At 50.0% G+C, this 19,055-nt stretch overlaps 1 protein-coding gene across 1 annotated transcript; it reads right to left on the bottom strand.

Moving 5' to 3' along the window:
• Positions 1-985: 985 nt before the first annotated feature.
• On the bottom strand, positions 986-7,440 carry SNORC (secondary ossification center associated regulator of chondrocyte maturation). The gene is made up of 3 exons (XM_021690367.2): positions 7,368-7,440; positions 1,173-1,355; positions 986-1,095 (listed from the first exon to the last, which is right to left on the bottom strand). The coding sequence occupies exons 1-3, from the start codon at positions 7,438-7,440 to the stop codon at positions 986-988; spliced, it is 366 nt and encodes a 121-aa protein (XP_021546042.1).
• Between the last annotated feature and the right edge of the window lie 11,615 nt (positions 7,441-19,055).

Below are 19,055 nucleotides of genomic sequence, written 5' to 3'. Positions count from 1 at the left end.
AAACAGCATGCTGGTTTGGATCATCTGCTCTAACTAGGGCTTTGGTTAGCAGAGATTATGTGGAATGAAGTAATTTAAACAGCTTCATGAGAACTGGTCAGTTTTAGAACAGCCCTTCCTAAGTGGAGACTTCTAACCCTCATGTGTTTTGGGCTCATCTGGAGTATGCAGGAGGAGAGAACTGGTCTTAGCTGGAGCAGGAGTGGTCAGGAGCTCAGGGAAGCTAAGGAGGCCCAAAGAGTTGCTAGAAACAGTGAAAGAAGAGGAACAGCTTCCCTCCACCAGCACCCACACCTAGGCCCAGGTTATCAAACCATCACAGGGTGTGCAGACAGTTCCTCCTCCAGGTCTCCAGTCTTCTTTTCCACTCCAAAGGGATGCAGTTCAGGCTTCTTCCCTGCCATGCCCTGAGCAGCTCAGCCACTATTTTAAATCTATCAATCATAAAAGCTAGGCTTCCCGGGAAGTGTGCAAAACGAAGGACATGACCTAGAAAGGAGAGCCAGGGCCAAACGCGGGGTTGAAGGGAGGCTGCCTGGGCCTGTGGTCCGATTGCTCCTGGGGCTCCCTGGGGTGGAGGGGTTCACGGGGGCGCTGGAGGGATGGGTCTGGCGCTCCGAGCCGGCAGATGGGGCCTGGCTGACCAAGTCAAAGACGCCGCCGCCCCACTAAGCCCCACTCCCCGTAAATAACGCAGGCTCTCGTTGGGAGCCCCACGGCTCGGCCCGCCTCTCCTGCGCTCGTTAGTCTGCGCCCGAGCGCAGGGGGCGGGCCCTGGGCACTTCGGGGACAGGGGCGTGGGCTGCCGTGCGGGGACCCCGCGCGCACTCGCGGCTCCCGCTGGCGCCGCCGCGCGCACGTGTTGCGAGTTGTCGCCCGCCCCGCTCGCCCACACACGCACGCGCGGACACACTCGAGACACGGGGGCGCCACCGGGGGTGCAGCCGAGTCGCGCCGCGGTGGGGGCGCGGCCCCTTTATTCGCTTCAGGAGGCGGAAAACTTTCTCAGCGCGACGACCACGAGCGCCAGCACCACGCAGGTGGCCAGCAGGGCGGCGATGACGATGGCCGCGATGGCGCCGGGCCCCAGCGAGCCTGCGGAGGACGGAGGGCGGGTCAGCCCCGCGGCCCCCGCCCGCCCCGCGCCCCCCGCCCGGCCGGCCCGCGCGTACCGCCGCCCTGGTCCAGACGCTCCCGCGCCGTGCTGTCCTCGGGGCTCGGCGCGGCGGTGGGGGCCGGGGGGCCGGTGGCCACGGGCTCCCGGGCGGGGCTGGTGCTCTCCACGGGGCCCTCTCCCGACGGCAGCTCGGCGGGCTCGTTCCACAGGGTGGGCGCGGGCTCCTGCGGGCCCTCGGCTGCAAGGCCAAGGACAGGCGCTGGAGCGCAGGCCGCAGGGCCGACAGGGACGTGGCCCCCGCGGTTAACCGGCTGCGGAGGTGGCGCTGTGTGCGGGACTCTGGGGTCAGCACTGCACCAGGCCTCCCGTTTCACAGGGGCTCCAGGACCCCTACTGTGGCCAGGCTGCTCCCGAGCCCGGTGGAGACAGACTGATGGGGGCGGGGGGGACCAACAGGTTCTCCTAGAAAACAGCTGTGAGGACCCTGCGCTGGCAGCAGGGCCTCGGGACGGCAGGGGCAGGGCACGTGACCTCTCCGGCCCGGCCCGCGGTCCCTTATCTGGACTGCTGGGCTCTGCAGGCCTGGGTGAGATGCCTGACGCCTGTCAGAGACCCCCCCCCCTGCAAGGCAGGCAGGTCAGCCTTCAGCCTGCAGAAGAGGCCAGGAAGGTGAGGCAACTCTCCCTTCAGGAACCAGGGTCCCTGCCTACCCAGAGCCCCATGAGGGGCTAGTGCTGCAGGAGGTGGGGAGGACAGGCAAACTCCTCCTTTGGTCCCCCTCCTTTGGCCTAACCTGGGCAGAGCCACACAGCCCACAGGACATGGGGTCCAGCACCCACACATAATCCATGTTCCGAGGCTTAAACCCCAAGGGGACTCTATATCCTAAGAAACTGTGATGCCAGCATATTGCTGCTTCCATACAGAACAGGGCCAGAGGGATGGGCAGGGGTGTCTATGGTCAGTGTAAGGGAAGCCCCAAGAAAGGGACGATGCCCCCCCCCCCCGCCCCCACAAGCTGGGGCTCAATCAGCACATCAGAGTCCCTGTGCAGCATTTTCTGCACTTCTGCTCATGGGTTGGGAGTTAGCAAGGTTTGGAGTACCCAGGGACCTCAGGGAATGGGGGCAGGCTAAGACTGAGAGGACTGTGTGTTGATAACCCCAGCCCCACACCACTCCCCTCCCCACCAAGGATCCTGGTCTGTGGAGCCCCACAGCACTACCCTAACCCTGGACCCATCCATCCTTCCCAGACAGGAGGTCCCAGCCACCCAGTTAAAGACCAGAATGGCAGACAGTCTCCAGGCTCTACCCCTCACGCCCCGCCCCCCTGCCGCCTGGCCCTGACCATTGGCTTTCGCAGGATCAGGGCTCCCCAGTGCCTAATCTCAATTGTGATCCGAGGATGCTCAGCCCCCACGCAGGCCCTAGAATGGGCTCAGCGGGCATCATGACGCACTATCTTGTTGACTCCAGCTGCTAGGAACTCTTGTATCCCTGCCTCAGAGTTGAGAAGAACAAGGCTGGGGCGGGGGGGGCACTGGGAGAAGCGCAGCTGGGACTCTAAAGCCCCCAGACGATGAAGTAGCAGGATACACTTCCCCAGAAACCACCAGGGAAGTTGTGTCGTTCCTGCAGCTCTAGCCAGCCTGTCTACAGGTCCCTGGGGCACCTTTCCCTCCGCAGGCTTCACCCCTGAGAGCTCCCTCTGGCCCAGACAAGCCAGAGCCAAGCTGCTTTCGGACTCGCCAGCTTCCAGAGAGGGGCTGTTCTGGGAAGACACAAAGGGACTTCTGGTCTTTCCTGCTAACAGTGCCCACCTGGGGCAAATCACGAGGAAACATCAGCTAAGCCCAAATTCAGGGTCAGTCTTAAAATAACTGTGCTTTCAAAAACATCCAGGTCAAGAAAGACAAAGAAAGGCTGAAGAACTGTTTCAGATTAGAGACCTAGGAGGTTGAACGCAGCATGTATTCCTGGATGGGGGATGGGGGGGCGCTACGGGGTTTACTGGGGAAGTATGAATATGTAGCTTAGATAACAGTACTATATCGATGTCCATGTCCTCATTTGGATAACTGGTTATGTAAATATCCTTATTCTTAGAAGCACTTAGGGGCCAAAAGGCATGATGTCTACAACTTATTCTCAAGTGATCAACATTCAGATGGGTCAAATGGGTAGACAGAGATAGGAAGAAGAGCAAATATGGCAAAGGTGAATCTAAGAGTCTGCTGGAGTTCACCGGGTTATTTTTGCAACTTCGATGTAAACTTAGAATCTCTTCCCAATCAAACTGTACAGGACTCCTCAGGCCCTGCCCCTGCAGCCTCTCCCAGGCCTGGGCTGGATCAGTTCTGAGGCTCAGCTTGCAGGCAGGGACCCCTGTCCTATTTCCCAAGGGTTACCCTACCTGGCATCCCTTTTCAGCAAACAGCCCTGGCAAGGAGGCCTCCCACGGGCAAAAGGTCCCTGGCACAGAGTGTGGGGGAAGCTTTCCGCTCGTAGGGCCTGAAGCTGAACCAAAAGGCTGGTGTCTGGGGGCCACCCTGGCCCCCCACCAACTGCAAAGACCACCCTGTCCTCCATTGTCACTGCCTGGGAAGGCAGGGGTCTGCAAGCCTCATAGCTGCTGTGGAAAGTGCCAGGCCCCAGACATGCTTGCCTCAGGCCCCCAGGGGCTGGGCCAGAGAAAAAGCCTGAGTATGTCCACTACTAGGCCCTGGAGTCTGGGGCTCACAGACTGCCTGTCTTCCCAGGTAAATGGACAAGCCACTGGCCCCCACTCGCTCCCCATACACCCACGGCAGGGAGGCCACCACAGGGCCAACCTGGGTAGCATTTGGGGAATCAGCTGCCCACAGCTAGCAGGGCCCAGGTAAGCATCTACCTCTGCCCTTTGCCAGAGCCCAGGAGCCATCTCCGGGGAAGAGTGGGCCGCCCTCTGAGCAGGGCAGTTGGGGGCACACCCAGGCCTTCTCGCCTTCTACCCCCGCCGCCGTGACCCAGCCTTACTCTGCTGCTCCCCACAGAAGCCTGGATCTTCCCTGCCAGACACAGTGGCTCAGGCCACCTCATCCCTGCTGTGTGTACCCACCTCTAACCCCTCCTTCAACACTCAACCAGTCCCTAAAGCTTGAGGGGCTGAACCCACAGGCTTCCAAGTCAAAAGGGCTGGGTCCAAAGCCTGGCTCTGTCACGCTGTCACCCTAGGACCCCAGCAGACTGACTTTGCTCCCACCCTCCCTGACTTTACTTCCCAACCTGTGAAATGGGAGTGGCCCATGTCTCTCTCGGCCCACAAGTAGTAACTGTGCTGTCACTGCCATCATGAGCTGCTGCCTCGGCCCCAGGGCCTCTCCAGCCGGACACAGGCCAGCTGGATCTGTGTGCTGTGCATCTGCTGCAGCTGACCATCACGGGAGACCCCCAAGGGCTCATCTGCACCCAAACAGCCAGGGCCCCAAAGGCCTGCCAGCTCCCTGCAGCTTATGCAGCCCAGAACTGCAGCCTGGACTCAGCCACCAGCCTTCCAGCAAAGGAGGTGCAGGTGCCGGGAAGAGACCAAAGCATTTTCTGATCCTCATCTACATGTCTCTGTATTTTCTCAATTTGCTGTAATAAAAGGGGAAAACAAAGTTTAAAGGCAATAACCCACCTTCCCCCCAAAATCTGCCTTGGGGAGCCCTAAAAAGAAGCAGTTGTCAGGGAGTTTGCCAGCAGGAGGGCCCGTCTGAGCAGGAGTGAAGATGAGGGAAGGAAAGCAAGCCAGGCAGAGGGAGCAGCACAAGCAAAGTCAGGGAGGATGGAGCCCATGGGCATGGAAGTGGGGCTGTGAGCCCCAAGGGGGATGTTAGGTGAGGACAGAGAGGCGGGTAGGATCAAGGAGGACCTGTGATAGACCTAAACTCCAAGGACCAGAGTTAGCAACGTCCTGTGACTCTGACCAAGGAAACCAGGAAGAGTGGGGGGCCCATGACACTGCCACAGGCCTGGGCCACGGTGGGCTCTTCCCCAGCCCGCCGCCTCCAGCCGCCCTGCCTTTCGGTAAATAGGTTTGTTTAACACTCCCTCTGACCGCGGGGCCCCGAGGCCGGGCACCCGTGCTCACAGACTGCCTTTGTGCCAGCTATGAAGGGCCTTTTCATCCCTGCCCTGGCCTCCCGCCTGCTCAACCTGGCCTGCTCCCCCTACCCCAGTAGCTGCAGCCACAGGCAACCGACAGGGAGGGCAGCAGGCCGGGCCTGGACCTCAGCCACGGGGCCACTCCTTCCCTGCCTGCCTGCTACAGGACCCCAGCCCACCAAGCAAAGGTCAGGGGGCCTGCCAGACCTTCTACACACCTGCTCAGAGCTTCTAGCCCAGAGTGGGATGGCTGAGAGCCTCCCAAACATCCTCCCTCCCAGAACAGCAGGAAGAACCACAGCCAGCCAAAACCCCAAAGACTCTGGGGTGGAGTTGGCCTGCCTGTTCTTGGTAGGACACGTGGAGGGAGGTGAGGCCAGGTGAGGTCCTAGAGAGCCAAACACGTCCCCAAACATTCCTGTGGCAGCGGACAAAGCCCACCCACCCAGGCTGTGTATGCACAGCCTGATCCAGGGCCTCTGGCCAGCATCCTGGGCTGGAAGAGCTGGCTACTCAGGGAACAAGAAACTGGACAGAGCTCCCCAGGCGGCCCCAGAACCTGGGCAGCCAGGCGCCAGCACCTTCACCTCTACCCACTTTGACCACCAGGCAGGGGTGGAGTGGGGCGTGGGGGATCTGCAAGGACCACAGTCCCAAGATCTAGTCCACAGAAGATGCCACCCGACACTCAGGTCACTTTCCCAATTCCTGGGGCATCCCACCAGCCCCTCGTCTTGCCCAGCTGGCACATCTCCCACATAAAGGGGGGCTGGGCACTTTCCCAGCCTATACGGGGAGGTGGTTCTGCCCCAAGACCACCCTGCACCTAGAGGGGCTGGGGACATTTATTCACGGTTCCCCCAACATTTACTGAGCGCTCCAGGATGCCCGGCCCACCCTGAAAGCTCATGTGTCTGAAGTCGGTAGGCCCGCAGTCCCCGACAAGGGAGGCACAGCTACTGATTGTGGTTATCACCACGTACAGATGAGGAGAGGTACAGAGAGGCTGAGACACGGTTAGTAGACAGAGTCAGAAGCAAAGCCTGGCTTCTTCCCAGGGCATCTGGAGGGGCCTGCATGCCCACAAGCAGCTCACCATCACCCATTTCTTCTCGGTGTTTGTGCCTGAGTGTGTAGCTGTCCACCAGGCCTCACACCCCCCAGCAACTCTCCCCAGGGCCATGCTCAGGTGGCTGGCATCCAGGTGCCACCCCTACAGATCCACAGACATTCCCCCAAAGCCATGCTGCAGAGAAGGTCTCCAGGGGTCTCCCCACCCACACCTCTCTCCAGCCCCAGGACCCCCCCCCAACACACACACGTACACACAGGGGCCCTTCTCCTTTGGCCCACCCCACAGCCAACAGAGACTGCTTTCTTCTGGAGAAAGACCATCCACGACCTGTCTGAGCTTTTTCTCTCTCAGGCTTTGAAGCTGGACTGGGCCAGCCCCTCTCAGCAGAGGGCCCTAGAGCCATGCCCAGGACTGGGGCTGAGGTCCAGGGAGCCTGCCACCCTGAGCCTATTGGGACCTTCCTTCTCACCAGACCCCAGACCCAGCCATTTTGACCTCAGTACTGAGGCTAAGTCCAGTGTCCTCATCACGGTTTTGCCAAGGAGTCTCAGGCCCTGTGCTCTTTCTGGAATTTTTCCTGGGCTGGGAATATAGTACTTGGGTCCTCAGTCTGGAAGGTCATTTCAGAAAGCCAGCACAGAAGGGCTTACAGGGTTGAAAAGTGAAACAGCAGGGCTCTGGGGTTTTCTGTCTAGGAGCCCAGGGCCTCTGGTCCTTCAGCTGTTTGCCCTATGCCTAGTGCCCCCTCCTGACTCCCAGATCTGGAAGCCTTCAGATTTTAGCATGCTGGGGTAAACCCCGTGTCCCCCAGGCAGCTAATATCCCTGGTCCTGCTCCCTAGATCACCCCCCTGCTTCAGGGGCCATCGTCCCCACAGCTAGCAATTCCCAGGACATCGACTCGGCTCCTGGCAGCCAATCTCATAGGAGCCCTCCGCAGAATCACCCCAAACGGCGGCCGTCTCCTGGGAAGGGCTTCTGCCCAGTGGGCCACACGGTGCTTCCTGGCCCTGGGCGGCTGGTGGCAGCAGTCAAGGGAGCACCCTTACCTGTGAGCACTGCAGGGGCCAGGGCCCCGGAAAGGAGCAGCAGTGCCATGCGCAGGGCCACACGGAATGCCATCCTGGCCAGTGAGGGAGCGCGGCTGGAGAACGGGATGCACCGAGGACTGAGCTAGTTAACTTCAGAGCGGCGGAAAAGAGGTATCAAAGGGCTGGGAAGGGTTTTCATCAATGCAAACTCTGTCCTCCTGGGACACCGTGCCCGCCCCCCACACATAAGCGCGCGCGCGCACGCGCACTCACACACACACACACACACACACACACACACAGCAGAACTTACAGAACGGACTGCTTTCCTAACTCCAAAGTAGCCCCACCCTCAGAGAGGGAAAGAAAGAGGAAATTGCTCTCTTTCCCTCTCTCCCTGCCCCTAGCCCTCTCACTCTCTCTCTCTCTGTCTCTACCCCGCCCCCCCCAAACACACACTCCTCAGCCACTGGAAATAAGATTCTCAAACTTCAATGTGCAAAAAGACTCACTCAGGGAACTTGGAAAATACAGATGCCTCCAGCACTCTGTATCTGAGGGTCATGGGTAGGCCCAGGGATCTGCATTTTAGTACCTATGGCCCTGGCTCAAGAGACTGAAGCCCAGGCAGTCAAGCACTGCACAGTCTGCTCACTTTTGGGCTCTTGATGCCTGGTGGGGAGACAATACTCAACAGACCTTGTTAATAACAGAAGCACTTTTAGGGGCACCTGGGTGGCTCAGTCATTAAGCGTCTGCCTCCGGCTCAGGTCATGATCCAGGGTCCTGGGATCGAGCCCCGCATCGGGCTCCCTGCTCGGCGGAGAGCCTGCTTCTTCCTCTCCCACTTCCCCTGCTTGTGTTCCCTCTCCCGCTGTGTCTCTCTCTGTCAAATAAATAAAATCTTTAAAAAAAAAAAAAAAAAAGAAGCACTTTTAAAGCAGTTTCAATCCAAACCCTCAGCAGCTCTAGTCTCTTTCCAGAAAAGCTCATGTCATTAAATGCCCTGTTTCTTCTTGCTCTCTGTTCTCCCAGATGCCTGAGACTTGAAACACCACCTGTGTGCTCCTGGCATCTGTGTCCAGCCCGGGTCTGGTGAAGAACTTCAGCTCTAACACCCATGGCCTCCCCAAAAGCTCCATGAGTATCTAAAAAGTATGTCCAATTTAATGTGTCCAAAGCGACCTTGACTCCATGCCTCCCTAGTCCTGCTCAGTCAGTGGAACCCCAGCCCCCAACCTTCCAGATATCCTAGACACATAATTAAAAGTTATCAAAGGTTTCTCTCTCCCTCACTCGTCGAATCTCTCAGAAAGTACTCAGCACCCCTTACCTCACACCCTTTGTGCCCCCCACCCCCGTTCTTAGAAAAGCCACCTTAAAGGCTTGCCTTGGCCCTGCTCACAGTGTTCTAGTCCACTGGTCTTGATTAGGTTCCTCCAACACACCAAACGTGGTCCTGTCGCAGGGCCTTTGCACTTGCTGTCCCATCTCCCAGAAAGCAGTTCCTCAGTTCATTACGTGGCTATCTCCTCATCACCATTCAGGTCTCAGCTCTGATCAGTCAGCCTCCCATCTACCCATCACATCACATAATTTCTTCTTAGCACTTATATTTACATAAAACTCTCATTTCTTTCTTTCTTTTTGTTTTTTTTTTTTTTTTTGGTGAATTTTCTGAGGAATAACATACATACTGTGAAAAGCACAAATCTTATGTTTACAGCTTGAGGAACTTTTATGCGTGTATACACCAGGGCAAATATCACCCAAATCAATATGGAACATTTCCAGCACACCAGCAGGATCCTTCCTGCCCCCCAATCCCGTCAGTAACTCCAAAGCATGATTCTGTCTTCTGTCACCATGGAGGAGTTTGGTCTACTCCTGAACTTCAAATAAATGGAATCATAGGATATGAACTCGTTTCTGGCTTTTTTTGTTGTTCTTGTTCAACATTCTGTAAGATTCATCCACATTGCTGCATGTAGATGCTCATTTGTTTTTATTGCTGAATAGTATTCAATTATATGAATTATGTCACAACCTAATCATTCTTCTATCCATTTTGCCATTTATCTGTGTCTATTTGGGTTCTTCCTAGAACTTCTATGAATCCGGCTCCTGTGAATATTCTTGAACATGTCTTTTGATGAACATATCCACTAGCTTCTCTTGGTTATAAATCTAATGACAGAATTGCGAGGTCAGAGGGGAGGCAGAGTTTAGCTTCTATAGATGCTGCCGAGCTGTCTTCCCAAGTGTTCGTTTATAAAGTTTATACTTTATAAGCAGCGTGAGCGTTCCAGGTGCTCCGCATCCTCACCCACACCGGGCATTGCTAGTCTTTGGTTTTCTAGTCATCCCGATAGGTATGTAATGGTGTCTCATTGCAGATGCATTTCCATGACTGACACAGTTGAGCACCTTTGCATATTTAATGACCAAAGGAATATCCTCTTTTGTGAATGGTCTGCTCAGTTTTCTTTGCCCATTTATTAGAGTGGTCTTTTTACATTTATTTTGTTTGGTGTGTGTATCCAAGATAAACATCCTTTGTCAGATATAGGTAATGGTGCCGTTAGATGAAGTGTTCATAGAATATCTATCCCCACCCTGTGACTGTAAATCCCAGGACGGCAGGGGCTGTGTTTTATTCACCAATGTATTTCTAAAACCTAGCACCACCATGTCCAGTATGCAACAGGAACTCAATATTTGGATTCAATCAGTTGGGATTTCTGGGATAGAGCTAACAGGGAGCATCTTCTCACTTGTTTATTCATTTGTGTTGCTTTTTTGCTCCCAGTCCCCCATCCTCAACTTTCTGTGCCCTGCAGTGTAATGTAGCAGCATAACTAGTCAGATCCCCACATGACACTTGAAACTTCCGTCCTAGCTGACTTCCTGTTAGCATCTGCCAATGGGAGGCGCTCTTGGTGAGATGCAAGGCGGGAGGGGAGAAGTGACCCTTTCTGACAGCTGTAAGAACATCAGGGACTCAGGGTCAGGTGGTGGCGGCTTCAAGGGCAGCCACATCAAGTTGGAAGTCCGGGCTCTGGGTCCTTGCCAGGAGCCTTAGTCGACAGTGCTGTGACCTCTGAGGAATCTTTCTCCAGCCCTGGCTGATGTCAGTTGCCTAGGTGCAGTTGTCAATTTATGAGCAACCTTCCCTCCTTCCCTTTTTTGCTCCTTTAGTCCTTTAGACATCCTAAAACATATCCCTGCACTAAATCTCTTCTGTCTGAAATACCTAGAGTGAACTCTGTATCCAAGTCAGATCCTGACCAGTACTGAGCTTTGCACCTGGAATCGTCCTGAGAAACAGGCCCTCAAAGATGTGTTTCTGAGCTTGGTTCACCACCATGTTTGAGCTTGAATGGCAGGAAAGACCTCATTGCCAGTGGAAAACCTGATCTGGAAATGTATGGCACGCCATATGTTAAGACTTGTGGTTGTTTTTGCATGAAATGCCTGTTGAAGACAAGGCTTAAGAGACCAAGTAGATAATGCATTTGATGTTTTGAGTGGTGATGAGGATCAACAGGATAGCGAAATGAACTGGCTACTTTTTACTTCATTGGGTGCTCACAGAAAACGACAAGTTCAGGCTTTAAATTTGAAAGCCAAGTCATGATCAGAATACTGGAGTCCTTCTGTGGCAGTCTTAAAAAAGGTATCTTATTTCTTGTGGATACAGGGCATAACTGGCTGCAAACGAGGCCCCAAGTCTGTGTGATTTGCAGAACTACAGTCTTGAATTCACAGCTGTGCCAATTCTCTTAGGTGAAACCTATGGCACTGATTGGAAAGGAGTGAGACATTGAGATGTGGAATGGGGATATTTGGGTAGACTCAAACAAATCTGACTCTTCCACTCACAAATCCTCAGGCCTCCCCTGCAAAAGCAGCAGACTCCTTAGAGAAATGGCTAATTCCAAATCTGGGAAAGGAAAAGTAGATGATGAGCCTAGAACATCTCATGCCAAAGTTAAGGAAGTGCTCAAAAAAATGATGGGGACATAGCGAAAGGACACAAAAGACAACGTGGAGGGGCACCTAATGAATAATCTGTGCATGAAAAATATTACCAGATTGTAACCTATAGTGTGTGTGTGTCTCTGTGTGTGTGTGTGTGTGTGTGTGTGTATGGAAAGCTCTTCCTTAGAGTGCTAATAAATATAAAAGGAAAGTTTGGCAAGTATTAATTGTTCAAGCAAGAATCAATGGCTGCTAAAACTAGCGGATTAAAGTCTGATGAGGAGGGGCACTTGGGTGGCTCAGTCGGTTCAGCATCTGTCTTCGGCTCAGGTCATAGTCACAAGGTCCTAGGATCAAGCCCCATGTTGGGCTCCTGATCAGCCGGGAGCCTGCTTCTAACCGCTCCCTCTCCCTCTGCCCCTCCTCCCTACTCATGCTATTTAAATAAATAAAATCTTTTTTAAAAGTCTGATGAAGGATATTTACAAAGTCTCAAAGTATCTCCCATTAAAAAAAAAAATCGGGGGCGCCTGGGTGGCTCAGATGGTTAAGCGTCTGCCTTTGGCTCAGGTCATGATCCCAGAGTCCTGGGATCGAGTCCTGCATCGGGCTCCCTGCTCAGCGGGGAGCCTGCTTCTCCCTCTGCCTCTCTCTCTCTTATGAATAAATAAAATCTTAAAAAAAATAAAAATAAAAAATAAATCATTACAGTGGAGAAACCTGGAAGACACCACCTTAATCAAGTGATTAAAATTAACATCACCAGTAATGGTTCAAACCAACATCATCATGATATGGTACATCGAGGACATAACATCACTTCTGTATTATTACTGCCCAATTTCATAATCTCAACCAAATCCTGAGAAAACACCAGACAACTCCAAATTGAGGGCATTCTACAAAACAACTGTCCTGCACCCGTAAGTGTCAAGATATGAAAAGACAAAGACAGAGGAACTGTTCCAGATTAGAGGAGACTCAAGAACATGACAACTAAATACAAAAAATAATCATGGACGGCATCCTGCATCTTTTTGTTTTCTCCTTTTAAAAATTATTAGCGGGGGGCGCCTGGGTGGCTCAGTCGTTGAACGTCTGCCTTCGGCTCAGGGATCCTGGGATCGAGCCCCGCATCGGGCTCCCTGCTCCGCGGGAAGCCTGCTTCTCCCTCTCCCACTCCCCCTGCTTGTGTTCCCTCTCTTGCTGTGTCTCTCTGTCAAATAAATAAAATCTTTAAAAAAATTTTTTTTTTAAATATTAGGGGAACAATTGGTGAAACATTAATGAAACCTGAATATTTAGTATTATATCATTTATTTCCTAATTTTAATAATTACACTGTGGTTATGTAAGAAAATGTCCTTGTTTCAAGGAAACACACCCTGAAATGTTTAGGAGTAAGGGATATAATGTCTGCAGCTTGCTTCCAAACGGTTCATAAAAAATAGTTACGGAGAGCCATTATTGAGAAAAACGGATTATCCAAAAAAACTGATAAAGCAGATGTGGTAAGATGTTAGCAGATGGGAGTGAAAGTCATGTTGGAATTCTTTCTACTGTTCTTGCAAGTTCTAAGTCTTGAATTATTCAAAATAAGGTCCCCTCTTCCCCTGAAAAGTCACTATTTTTCAATGACAAATGCAATAATAGGACCGAGACAATGACCACTGAGGAATGTTAAAACTGCTACATGAATGGTCAACAGAATGGTTATAATGGGTAAGTCAAAATGGGACAGTCAGGCAATACCGCCTGCTGACGTGACACAACAGGACATACACCAGGCAAGCAGCTAAGTATTCCTGGAGGGGGAGGGGAGAATCTGAATGTAGTCAAGCCTCTAGATCTGACTCCGAATTTACAGAAAACATGAGAGACATAAACAAATGGACACTATAAAGATGCTCCTTGCTAACCCTAAATACGGGATGTTCGATGGATAAATGACCCAGTTTTTTCAACTTTGTTTTTGAGGAGGAACTAGATTGCACCAAATGCAATCCATGAGCTTCATTTTGATTTTGATTCAAACTTTTGTAAAAAGACACCTTTAAGGGCGCCTGGGTGGCTCAGTTGTTCGAGCGACTGCCTTCGGCTCAGGTCATGATCCTGGAGTCCCGGGATCGAGTCCTGCATCGGGCTCCCTGCTCAGCGGGGAGTCTGCTTCTCCCTCTGACTCTCCCCCTGACTCTCCCCCTTCTTATGCTATCATCTCTCTCAATAAATAAATAAAAATCTTAAAAAAAAAAAAAGACACCTTTAAGACAATCTGAGAAAATCATATATGGACTGGGTTAAGGTATTATCAACACTGTTAATGTGATAATTGTATGTAGTCTCTTTTTTTTTCTTAAGATTTTATTTATTTGACAGAGAGAGAGCACAAGCAGGGGGAGCAGCAGGCAGAGGGAGAAGCAGGCTCCCCGCTGAGCAAGGAGCCTGATGTGGGGCTCGATCCCAGGACCCTGGGATCATGACCCGAGCTGAAGGCAGCAGCTTAACCGACTAAAAGCCACCCAGGTGCCCCTACTCTCTTCTTTTTTTAAAAGGCATCCTTATCAGGGTGCCTGGCTGGCTCAGTCAGAACAGCATGCATCTCTTGATCTTGGGGTTGTGAGTTCAAGCCCCATGTTGGGTGTAGAGCTTACCGAAATAAAATTAAAAAAAAAAAAAGGCATCCTTATCTGTTACCATGCACATTAAAATATGTGACATATCTAGGATTTGTCTTACAATAGTCTAAAGAAAGAGGCACCTGGGTGGCTCAGGTAAGTGTTTGACTCTTGATTTTGGCTCAGGTCATGATCTCAGGGTTGTGAGATCAAGCCCCATGTCAGGGTCCACACTGGGCATGAAGCCTGCTTAAGATTCTCTCTCTTTCCCTCTGCCGTTCCCCACCCTCCCTCTCCTAAAAAAAAAAAAAAAAAAAGTCTAAGAAAAAAGGGTGAAATAAATAAAAACTGGTAAAATGTCAATTGTTGAAGCTAGGTTATGTTAGGTAGGAGTTTGTTACACTAGTTGCTTTAGCTATTTGTGTCTCCCAAAGTTCGTATGTTGAAGCACTCACCCTCCAGTGATGGTGCTTAGAAATGGGGTCTTTGGGAGGTAATTAGGGTTAGATTAGGTCATGAGGGTGGGGCCCTGACAAAGGGAAAGAAAGATGATTTTTAAAAAGATCAAAAGATATAAAGGATTAGTATCCAAAATGTACAAAGAATTGATACAACCCAACAAATGGGCAGAAGACATGAACGGACATTTCTCCAAATACGACAAGATGGCCAACAGACACATGAAAAATGCTCAAAATCACTCATCATCAAGGAAATGCAAATCAAAACACAATGAGATATCACATCTCACACCTGTCAGAATGGCTAGACTCAACAACACAAGAAACAACAGGTGTTGGTGAGGAGGCAAAGAAAAAGGAACCCTCTTGCACTACTGGTGGGGATACAAACTGGTGCAGCCACTGTGGAGAACAGTATAGCGGGGTCCTCCAAAAATTAAAACTAGAACTACCCTATGATCCAATAATCGTACTACTGGGTATTTACCCAAAGAATACAAAAGCACTAATTCAAAGGGATACATGCACATCTGTTTACAGCAGCATTATCTACAATAGCCAAATTATGAAAGCAGCCCAAGCATCCATCAATACATGAATGGATAAAGATGTGGGTGTGTGGGTGTGTGTATACACACACAATGGAATATTATGAAGCCATAAAAAATAAAATATTGCCATTCACAACAACAATGCCTAACAACAATAAACAACTTTATTTAGCATTATGCTCTAGCTCCATAGAGCTCTATGGAGCTAGAGCATAATGCTAAATAAAGTCAGAGAAAGACAAATGCCATATGATTTCACTCATGGAGAATTGAAGAAACAAATGAGAAAAGGAAAAAAAGAGAGAGAGACAAACTAAGAAACAGACTCTTAACTAGAGAGAACTGATGGTTACCAGAGAGGAGGTGGGTGGGGGGATGGGAGAAATAGGTAAAGGGGATTAAGAGTACACTTATTCTGAACACTGAGTAATATATAGAATTGCTGAATCACTATATTGTACACCTGAAACTAATGTAACACTGCATGTTAACTATACTGTAATTAAAATAAAAATCTTAATAAAATATAAATTTTTTTATAAATAAATAAAATCAAAAGGTGGATAGAGAGAAAGAGACATGAGATCTCTCTGCCACCCAAGGACACAGCAAGAAGATGCCTATCTGCAAACCAGGAAGAGGGCCCTCACTAGACACAGAATCTGCTGGCACTTAGATCATGGTACTTCCCAGACACTTCTAAAGACACTAGTCTACTTCTGCGTACGTTTGAAATTTTTCATTAAAAAAAAACCTAGGGGCTCCTGGGTGGCTCAGTCGTTAAGCGTCTGCCTTCGGCTCAGGTCTTGATCCCAGGGTCCTGGGTTTGAGCTCTGCATTGGGTTCCCTGCTCGGCGGGAAGCCTGCTTCTCCCTCTCCCTGCTGCTCCCCCTACTTGTGCTGGTTCTCTGTCAAATAAATAAAATCTTAAAAAAAAAAAAAAAAACTAAAAAACTAACCTTGGGGGAAAAAGCTAACTAAAAACAAAAGTTGCAATAACCTCAGGACAATTAAGGACTCAGACCCCTCAGGAATGAAGGTTCAGGTCACCCCACGGGGGCAGAAGAACATGGAATGGGTAGTACGGAAAGAAGTTGTACAAATACCACCCACAGCCCTGTGAGCTGGTACAAAAACAAGAACTGCATATATTTTATTTTGTATGTTTTATTCACTGCTTATTTTATGTATATTTTATTCACTGTATGTATATTTTATGTATATTTTATTCACTGCTTATTTTAGGTGGTATTACCCTCAAGAGGGTTTACTTTTTTAAGATTTTAAGTAATCTCTACACCCGACGTGGAGTTCAAACTCACAACCCCGAGATCAAGAGTTGCACTCTCCACCAACTGAGCCAGCCAGGGGCCCCTCTCCTTGCTTCTTTTATATATTTATTTGTAGATACAAACCAATTTTTCTATTTTTCCATATTCATATTCATACAGAGTATCCAGGTGAGACTGTAAGTGAACTGGAGAGACATTAGGATCAACCTAGAAATGGACGGAATGACTGATGGGATCACTGGATATGGTATTAATGGTTTCCCTACAATTACTGATTGATCCTTCAGTAACTTTACCTTTTCCCACTTTGCTACGAACCTTTTCAATACCAACTTTATTTTTTTCATTTCTTTTGACTGAATATTTAGGGCGGTTTCTATTTCATGATGGGACCCTGTCCCGCTTAAGGCTTAATTTCATGTTACCAAAGAGAGTCAGAAAATCAGGTAAGTGAGGGCACCCGAGTGGCTCAGTTGTTAAGCGTCTGCCTTTGGCTCAGGTCATGATCTCAGGGTCCTGGGATCGAGTCCTACGTCAGGCTCCCTGCTCAACGGGAAGCCTGCTTCTCCCTCCCCCACTCCCCCTGCTTGTGTTCCCTCTGTCAAATAAATAAATAAAATCTTAAAAAAAAAAAAAAATCAGGTGATTGACTGTGCTCTATATGAGTCTCACCATACTTGCATTTCAGCTTCAGTCTGCTTCAGTAAAGTGCGAAGGATGATTATCATGCATCATCCAGAACCCACGCTGGAACACAAGTGCTAAATCTGAAAATACCCTGGGTCAGCAGTATGCTGGAAGAACGTGCAGATGCACACACAGATCGCACTCACATACTCCGGAAGTCAGAGCTGAATGAAACCTCACAGATCATCAGGTAGGCCATGCTTCCCCACTCAGACTGTCCTGCCAGACACAGCAAGGCTGGGCCTTTCGAAACTGCTCTGGGTTCCCAGCTCTGCACAAGAATGGAAACAGAACCTGTTCTGAGCCTCCTCATTGGAAAAGGCTGAGATCCTCAGTCCACAGGCCAAATTGGGGTAGTTGCTAGGATTCCTTTCCCATGGTCAACGTGCACAAACTATCCCAAATCTTTGCAACTTCAAAACAACACTAGAGAAAATCAGCATTAGAGACTGCGAACCACCAATATCCATTCTCCCCAGTTCCTAGGAATAGCACCCCAATGGTATTTGGGGTGGTAAAGCAGTCAACTAAAATCCTGAAATTTCCAGTCTTTCTTGCAATGAACTATAGTTATATTTATGTTCGGACCAATAAGACTTAAGATGTTGGATGGGGCTCCCAAAAAAGCCCCTTATAGGGGGCTGAGTAAGCAGGGAGGAGTGCTCCTTTTGCCCCACCCCACTCCTTCCTCCTCCCTGGAATACCAGGTTTGATGACTGGTGCTCTAGCAGTCACCTTGGACCATGAATGACCGTGAGTATGGAAGCCACAATAAAGGATTTAAAAAAAAGAACCCAGGTCCCAGAGCAATATGCCAGCCTCTGGGTTTTACTTGAGAAATAAACCATCTTGTTTAAGTCCCTTTGTTTTTTGTCTTACATGCAGCCAAACCTAATACTGACCCACTGACAATTTTCAGGACCATTTCTCACACTAAAAGAGGAGTTCAAAGGAAAAAATAATTTTTGGTCAAGGGACACTACTCTACCACTCCTACACCTTGGGGGACAAGTAAACAATCTTTAAGAAATAAACAATGGCTCTGTTTAAGACCAGCTGGACTGAACTGAGTATTGAAGCTATTCTGAGTTTCATCCTCCTGATGTCATCCCTTGGCCAGCAACGAAACGCGGGCAGTGATAGATTTTAGGCTACAGAGCAACAATGAGGCAAAGAGCCCACTTCTCTTCCCTTGCTTCCCAGCATCTAGGTGCTGTTCCTCCCATACAGTGAAGCATGGCTATACTGTTTTAATTGCAAAACATTCCCACTAATTAATCTCTGGAGGGAAACTCTCCTCTCGAAGGTTCCTGGTCTGGAACTGGCACTACCAAGAGCTGTATAGGTTCTTCATTCCCAGGACATCCAATGACATCCCTAAAATAAACAGCACACATCTGGCTGCTTCCAGGTTCCCAGGCTCCCTAGTGTCCCAGCAAGCAGTGCAGCTTCCTCATTAGGAATTGCCTGCACTCAAGCAGGGTCAAAGCCATCTCCAGAGCTGGGCTATTTCTTTTTGCTCCACGAAACCTATCAACTAGGAGCCCAACTTCCATGGGGGATGTGCTCCTGGCTGTAACGCACTGTTTGGAATGTGCATGCCTGATGCTCCCGTGAGGAGTTCTACTTCCCATACTGGAAGCACAGGAGAGACCGCTTCACTCCACGGTAGCATTTCTGTCCATCATACACAGACTTTTTATTCTTATTAATAATGCAGAGGGCATTTTGTATAAAACAAATTCCAAATTCTTTATCTGATCAATTTAAAAAAGTGTTTATGAAAGGACACACTAATACCTCTTTATAAAATAGTTGCCTAAGAGAAAAATAACTATTTAAGATAAAGCCAGAAGTACTATTATCTATCCTGAAATTAAAAAATAATCCAACTTAGAACCAATGAAAAGAGAGTGAAAATTCCTTGATGTATATGCATAAACTCATGCAGATAATTACCCAAAGTGGCAACGACATCCCCCACCCCACATGCTCTTCCTACAATGTGACCTTATTTCTTTCATCAAGGATGGAGAGGGTCCCATGTTCCCAGCCTCCTGAGTCTCAGTGGGTGTGTGGGGACTTTGACAGAATAAAAGTATCACAGAAGTGACACTAT

This window comes from Neomonachus schauinslandi, chromosome 3, assembly GCF_002201575.2.
Source record: "Neomonachus schauinslandi chromosome 3, ASM220157v2, whole genome shotgun sequence".
Lineage (NCBI taxonomy): Eukaryota > Metazoa > Chordata > Mammalia > Carnivora > Phocidae > Neomonachus > Neomonachus schauinslandi.
This window is presented reverse-complemented; position numbering and strand designations above follow the sequence as displayed.